The following is a 7,961-nucleotide window of genomic DNA, read 5'->3' on the forward strand; positions in this document are numbered from 1 at the left end:
TTTACAAGTGTATGTAAACTTTTGACCACAACTGTAGGTCCTCTGGATCGGTTCTTCTTTAGTGAAACATTTCGTCTCTCCTCCAAGAGATTTCTTCAGTCTGATGAGTTTCAGGTGAACTCAGCCTTATAAGCACTGCCTCCACATGGACAAACAGGTTAGTCATATGCAAAAGAGGGCCATCGCCTAACAATAGGCTTGATTAGCTCTATTGTTCATAGAGGGTCATGTGCCCCATCACCTGACTTATTTGTTTGGATGCTGTGGTACTTTGGTGTCGTGTATTTAGTGAGTCCAAGCGGGGCTCGACGTCCCCTTGTTTTTGTCTCTCTTTAAAGAGACAAAACCACACTGAACCACAGCCGAAGCGTCCAAACCAATAACTCAGGTGACGGGGCACATGACCTTCTATGAACAGTAACGCTAATCAAGCCTATTGTTAGGCGATGGCCCTTTTTTGCATATGACTAAATAGAGCTAATCAAGCCTATTGTTAGGCGATGGCCCCCTTTTGCATGTGACTAAATAGAGCTAATCAAGCCTATTGTTAGGCGATGGCCCTTTTTTGCATGTGACTAAATAGAGCTAATCAAACCTATTTTTAGGCGTTGGCCCTCTTTTGCATGTGACTAACCTGTTTGTCCATGTGGAGGCAGTGCTTATAAGGTTGAGTTCACCTGAAACTCATCAGACTGAAGAGGTCTCTTGGAGGAGAGACGAAACGTTTCACTAAAGAAGAACCCATCCAGAGGACCTACTTATTTTTTCTTTTTGATTTTTTTCTACCTGGATTACTGAGATGCATCAGGACGAATTGAGTAACACATTTACTTTAAGCATTTATGTGTTGAACCAGCTGACATAACTGTTTTCCAAGAAATCCTTTACCTCTGTTTTTTTTTAGAGTAATAGAAAAACATTATTTCATTTACAGCTAAATGATGATATAAAATGTTTGGAAATGATTTTGGTTCAGTTTTTAAGACATGTTTCAGCTTGTGTTAAAGCAGTTTTATTTCCAGAGGTTAAAAACCTTGAAGTAGCTCCGTATGAGGCGCCGTTTCAAGGACTTACTTTGCCACTTGGACTGTTTTCACCACAGGCAGCAGTCTCAGAAGCCCCTCCTCTGACCTGGCGTAGTTCCCCAGGTCAAACACGTTGAGTTCTTCCTCAGAGGTCAGTAAGACAAAGACCAGTGTGGCCCACTGGGCAGGAGAAAGGTTGGTTCTGTTCAGCATGCCTGAGCTGAAGTAGCTCTGGATCTCCTCCACGAGCGAGTGATCGTTCAGCTCATTCAGACAGTGGAACAGATTGAGGCAGCGGTCTGCGGACTGGCTACCCTTGATCCTCTCCTTTATGTGTTTGATGATTTCAGTTCTTGTCTTCTGGTGTGTTCTGTTGCTGCTCATCAGGTGTTTCAGCAGCGCCTGGTTGGTCTCGAGCGACAGGCCCAACAGGAAGCGAAGGAAGATGTCAAAATGTCCATTTTCACACAGCAGCGCCTTTTCCACGGCTTCTTTGTAGAGGATGAGCTCTGACAACTCCCTGGAGAGGAGGCGGCGCGAAACGGACGACTTCTTGACGAGGACGTTGGTGTTTTCGTTGTGGAAGGTGAGGTAGACGTACAACGCCGCAAAGAACTCCTGAACGCTCAGGTGCACGAAGCAGAACATCTTCTCCTCACACAGCGCCATCTCCTCGTTGAAGAGYTGCGTGTAGATTCCGGAAAACGTGGACGCCCGAGAGACATCGATGCCGTTAAGGATGAGGTCGCTCTCGTAGAAGATCAGGTGGCCCTTCTCGAGCTCTTTGAAAGCCAGTTTACCCAACGCCAGGAGGTTAGCTCTCACACAGTCAGCATTGGACTTCCTTCTTCCTAAGAGGCTCTGCTTCATGGTGTCCACGAACAAAGACAGGAAGTGGATGTACATCTGCGTGAGAGTCTTGGGCGTCTCCTTGCTGTCTTTTGTCGCCAGCTTCTTCTCGAGAACGCTCGCCGCCATCCAGCAGAAGACCGGTATGTGGCACATGATGTGRAGACTGCGGCAGGATTTCACGTGCGCTATCACCCGGCTTGCCAAGCTCGTGTCGCTAATTTTCCTCCTGAAGTACTCGTCTTTTTGAAGGTTGTCAAACCCTCGCACTTCAGTGACCAGATCGATGTACTCCACAGGGATCTGGCCGGAGGCCACGGGGCGAGACGTGATCCAGACTAGAGCCAGTGGGAGCAGTCGTCCCCTGATCAGGTTGGTCAGGATGACAGCGATGGACGTTGGCTGCGTCACGTCTGATAATATTTCACATTTGCTGAAGTCCAAATACAGACGGCTCTCGTCCAGGCCGTCCAGGATGAAGAGCGTTTTGTTTTGAGAGCTGGTAAAGACTCCCGCGTCTTTTATTTCGGGGAAAAAGACGCAGAGCAGCTCCACGAGGCTGAAGCTTTTCTTTCTCATCAGATTCAGCTCTCGGAAGGAAAGCGGGAACACGAACTCCAGGTCTGTGTTCCCCCTGTCCTCTGCCCAGTCCAGAGTAAATTTGTTGGCTGATACCGTTTTCCCAATCCCAGCCACCCCCCTTGTGACCACAGTTCTTATCGGCCGCTCTCTACCAGGCTGAGGAACAAACAGYTGGCTGCAGTGGATGGATTTGTCCTGGGTCACACATTTCTTCGACACCTTCTCGATCTGCCTCACTTCATGCTCCTTGTTGACGTCCCCACTCCCCCCCTCGGTGATGTAGAGCTCTGTGTAGATTTGATTCAACGATATCTTATTTGCATCTGTCGTTATCCCGTCGTGCAAGTGACTGAACTTCCTCTTCAGAGCTGCTTTCAGTTTCTGTTGACACTCGGCAATTTTATCTGAGGAAGGCAGAGCAGARTCGTAGTTTAGAGTTGCTTTTTTTAATATTGAGCAATAATTTGGTTTTTTCAAATGGTAACTTTCCCATGGTAGTAGAGAGGAAGTACTCACTTTGGGGATGTCGAATGGAGAAACTGCTTGTTCCGTTTTGATCAGACACATCTTTCAAATGATCTCTTAATCCTGAAACAAAAGAAAATGAAAGCTCAGAATAACTCCAAATCCATTTTAGCTTTTTAATTCCACCAACATTTATGTTTCAGGACAGATAAAATAAAAGCAATTTTATCCCTTTGCAAGTTTACAGTGTAGTTGTGACAACTGGATTAGTTGCATTCCTTCTGACCAGATAAGTATTATCTGCTTTAAATAATCAAAAACAGATACTTTAAATCAGTGTTTCCCAAACTTTGGGTCCTGAAACATCGGGGTGGGGTCTTGAAAAGATTTTCAGAAATAATTACATTTAAAACGGTGACTAACAACATTTTTTTTGCATTAGTTATTACAAAAGAGTGAGGTTAGTGTACTTAAAAATGGATAAAGTAGCTGCATATGCCCATGTTTATTTAACCTGATGTTTAACAGTCAAAAGTCAAAAGTAGTTGAGGACACATTCTGCTGCTGCTAGTTTGCAAAGTTGGGTTGTAAGTATTTACTCAGTTGCATTTTCTTGAACAACTTTTTTGAAAAAAAATGTGCCTTTATGAGTATTTTTATTACACTGTACTTTTTACTTTTACCCGAGTAATTTTATTATGAAATATTCTTACTTGAGTAAAATGTCTGGAAACTCTACCCACTGTGAGTAACTTCAGTGAATGAAAAACAAGGTTGTTTTTACCAAAAATTCACCAGATGCAGACACAGCTGCAATTTTTGTTGAATTCATAAATTTTATAATGAAATAAACTGATTTGGAAAAGTGTTTCTTTTGCCTGAATTTATTATTTTGTAGTTATGTTATTTATATGATTTATTTTGATTTTGGTAGATAAAACACAAAAATTTCCACATATATATATTTTTTGGTCCATCTGATGATGTCTTTTTAAATTTTGAGTGATTGATGACTTGATTTTTACCAAATACTTTTTTACTCTTATTTCTCAGATGGACACGTTTTACTTTTACTTGAGTAAAAGTATGTTGAAGTAGTGCTATAGGTACTCTACTCACCTCAGTTAATTTGTGGGTCAAAAGCTGAAATGTTTGGGGACCACTGATTTAAATCAAGGCCTGACGTTCAAGTAATATGTATCATAACATTTTCATATCACAGTTTTACTAATATATAATTATAWATTGAGAAAAGAGGTTGTTTAAAGTCATTTTGATCAATTTTTGTAACTGATGTTTTCAACTATGTGTTGTGGCTTTTGTATTTGTGCTGACACCTCTGGGCCACCGTAGGCAATTCACAAGGCAATTCAAAGTGCTTTACATGATGAAAACATAAAAAAGAAGTACATCACAGTGACACAATAAAGGAGAGGAAAGAAAAGTTGGACTGCAAACTAAAATAATGACGGTTTAGTTTATGTTTCAAACAGAACAAAGGCAACTCTAAACAAACTTCAAAAGGAAAAAAAATTGTATAGGTCCTCTGGACGGGTTCTTCTTTAATGAAACATTTCGTCTCTCTTCCAAGAGACTTCTTCAGTCTGAGAGTTTCAGGCAAAATGCAGGCTTTTAAGTCCTGCCTCCAGGTGACTGATACTCACATCACATGACTATGGTTCACAGGTGACTGATACCCACATCACATGGCCATGGTTCACAGGTGACTGATACTCACATCACATGGCCATCGTTCACCTTAATTAATACCTATTGTTAACAGAGGGTGGAGTGATACTGGCAATGGCAGCGCTGTAGGAGGGGGACAGCTGAAAACGGAGGCCCCCACCTCTGTTTAATGATGGACGGTCTTTCTTTACAAAAATGGCTTCTTTTACTCCTCTCACAAACCAACGTTCCTCTCTATCAAGAATGAGAACATCCTCATCTCTGAAAGAGTGACYGCTGGCCTGTAAATGAGTGAAAACTGCAGAGTTCTGGCCACTAGAATTAGCTCGTCTGTGTTGGGACATTCTTTTGAACAGTGGTTGCTTTGTTTCCCCGATGTATAACTGGTCGCAGTCCTCCTGGCACTTAACAGCATATACAACATTGCTCTGTTTGTGCCGGGGCACCGGATCTTTGGGGTGAACCAGCCTTTGCCGTAATGTGTTTTGGGGTTTGAAAGCCACTGGGACATCATGTTTAGAAAATAAACGTCTCAGTTTCTCCGAAACACCCGCAACATAAGGAATAACCACTGGTTTGGAAACGTTTCATTAAAGAAGAACCCGTCCAGAGGACCTATACAATTTTTTTTCCTTTTGATTTTTTACCTGGATTACTGAGATGCATCAGGACAACTCAAAACAAACTTGTTTTAATCTTGATTTAAAAGAACTCAGTTTTTGCATCCCCATAGTTTTTAGTTTTTATTTTGTTTTCTTTCATTTTATTTTTTAATTCTCTCAATAATAAATATGAATAGTTCACATAAAACTAAAAAAACATGATTGAAAAGGAGCAGAAGGAAGTATAAACTTATATCTGTCTCCTTTTCACATAAAAATAGATATTCATCTCAAATCACTGACAGCTGTATTTCAAACACAGAGAATACAAAACAAAACATCAGCTTTATTCACTTCATCRTAATGATTTTCAAATTTCTTCTAAATGCATGAAAATATTTAGATTTGTTTGATTTCACTATCGAGACTCTTCCATAAACATACCTTTAACTGAAATGTATCTTTCCATCATCCCTATTCTGAATCTATTGTATTTTATTTTTTAATTTCAGTTACTTTTACATTTATATTTGCTTTCTCTTTTATCACGTTTGCAAGTTTTCAGGGAGTTCGTTCCAGATTAGTGGAGAATAAAAACAGAATTCTGCCTCCACTTGTTTAGCTTTAATTCTGGGGATGCTGACAGGGAATACTCTCAGCAATACGAGGCAATAAAAGGTCTTTAAGATGCATTAGTCTGAATGAGGAAGGCAGTTTAGGGTCACAAGTGAACTCACTTCTGTTTATTTTACATCTCAGTACCTTGAACTGTCTGCACGCTGATGTTGATGCAGCCGATGGAAGAACCGATGATGGAGGGAGCGACCACACTGCCCCCACTCTGAGCCGAGAAGGTGGGCTGGAARTGATGAACTGTTGCCTGAAGTGAAGAAACTGACTCTGAAAAAAAAACTGTGCTTCAGATTTTCAGCTTTTACTACTATTTTTAGCAAATATTCAGCATTTACACTTACGCAAAATGCAAATTTCCGTAGTGTACTTTTGATATATTTATTGTTTTATTTCTTTATGTTTTAATCCACTGTATTACCTCAGTGGGCTAAATGTGCTGCGTCATTCAAATGTTTGAAATTCTCAAACAAAACTCTTACATGTCAGCTTTTTTGATCCTGTTTGGAGGTTCTGAGTCCAGTTCTTACCCCCAAAATGAAAGAAATGTTCTTCTTACCTTGAAGGACCCCATCTATTTTATCAGCAACAATTTCTTGCTCCATTTTTCTGGTCTTTCATTGTTTCCTTAAAGATCCTGTCAAATAGAAAAACTCTGTCATCTCAGCCTGTGTGCACAAGTTCAGTAATTCAGTCACTTAAGCCACAAAACCTGCATCGAAAAACAAAACACTTTCATCAGAGTGTTCAGAAATTCAGGTTAAATCATAAAAATGTGGAATAAAATCTTACCTGCTTCAGTTATAATTATTACTGTCATCTTTTTCGCCCACTGAAGTCTGACAGATGGTTTCCTGTTTGAGAAGTGAAAAAGAAAAAACAGGAAGTCTTTCTTTTTTTTACTTTTTCATTTGAGTTTTGTCTGCACACTCCAACAGAGTGATTGAAACCTTGGCACTATCATTTATTATGAAATGAAACCGTCACATAAACAGGAGCGACCTGTGTTGTTTAAATTAATAAATACAAATTTAGTTTTTTTTCTTTCACAAAATAAAAAAAGCTACTTTAACAATGTCAGCATAAGACTCAGCTTGAAAATTTATGCTAAAATGAAACTATATTAGTTTTGAGTTGAAATATTAATTTTGGACCTGTCATTTCACACTGAAGCATGGCTCTGCTTTTTTCCAAAATATTAGAAGTCAAAAAGTTGGTAAGAGATGGTTTGTTGTTTTAATAATTGTAATGATTTTTATGATGATAAATCAATTGTACTAGTTTAACTAACTGTGATAATTTAAAGTTTAAGAGTACCTGTAAAAATAAATCATTCATTAATTATTCTTGTTTGTTGAAGACWTGATACCTGTTGTTACAATAAGTGTCCTGACGGGGGCAGCAGAGAGACTTTTCTTTGGGTCTAATTAGTGCTCTTCTTGTTATTTCTCTAATGTATGCATATTATTAAATGTTTTTATTTTGTCACTTTCTCAGCAATATATTGTACTTAAAAATAAATGCAAATTAATAAAAACTAAAATCACTACAGAAAACGGACAAGACATTTAAAAATATCTATGGGTCAGAATAGCTCAATAAATGAAAAGTAAAGTATACCGTGGGAATTTTAATCACAAAGTCAAATCTCTCSTTACTTTGTGCTGCATCTTTGTTGTTTGAACACAAAGTGGCAGCAAAGTCCAGGTTTTGCTGCAGCAGCTTTAGTTTATCAATTCAATTTCATATAATTAGTATGACATTAAATTACAACATTTGTCAAAAGACAAACTTAATTCCTCTGTCTCATTTCCTGCATATCTTTATTGTTTTTATGACAAGTAATACATATCTATAAACTTTACAATTTTACAACTTTAAAATTTATTGCTAAGTTGATGATGCTGAAATGACACAGCTGCTATGACCTGACCTCTAGTGGTGAGACTTCAGCATTACATCATAACGTCACCAAATGGATATTTCAAGTAAAAATATCTAATGGTACAGTAAATATACTTAAAAAACAACTTTAGCATTGCACTGGAGACAGTATGTGTGAATAAGAAGGATCAAAATTCACATAATTAAAAATAAAAGCAGAAATGTATAAATAACC

The 7,961-nt window shown here is 38.9% G+C and overlaps 1 protein-coding gene across 1 annotated transcript in view; it reads right to left on the reverse strand.

Moving 5' to 3' along the window:
• Positions 1-3,003, reverse strand: part of LOC106516547 (NACHT, LRR and PYD domains-containing protein 3-like) — a gene marked incomplete at its 5' end in the record, with an annotated part of 7,423 nt that extends 4,420 nt beyond the window's left edge. The window contains 2 exons of the mRNA XM_014006957.1: positions 1,075-2,860; positions 2,973-3,003. Coding sequence (XP_013862411.1) covers positions 1,075-2,860; positions 2,973-3,003 — 1,817 coding nt within the window. The remainder of the gene's footprint in view (positions 1-1,074; positions 2,861-2,972) is intronic.
• Positions 3,004-7,961: the final 4,958 nt, after the last annotated feature.

Source organism: Austrofundulus limnaeus, unplaced genomic scaffold (genome assembly GCF_001266775.1).
Source record: "Austrofundulus limnaeus strain Quisiro unplaced genomic scaffold, Austrofundulus_limnaeus-1.0 Scaffold39, whole genome shotgun sequence".
Classification (NCBI taxonomy): Eukaryota; Metazoa; Chordata; class Actinopteri; order Cyprinodontiformes; family Rivulidae; genus Austrofundulus; species Austrofundulus limnaeus.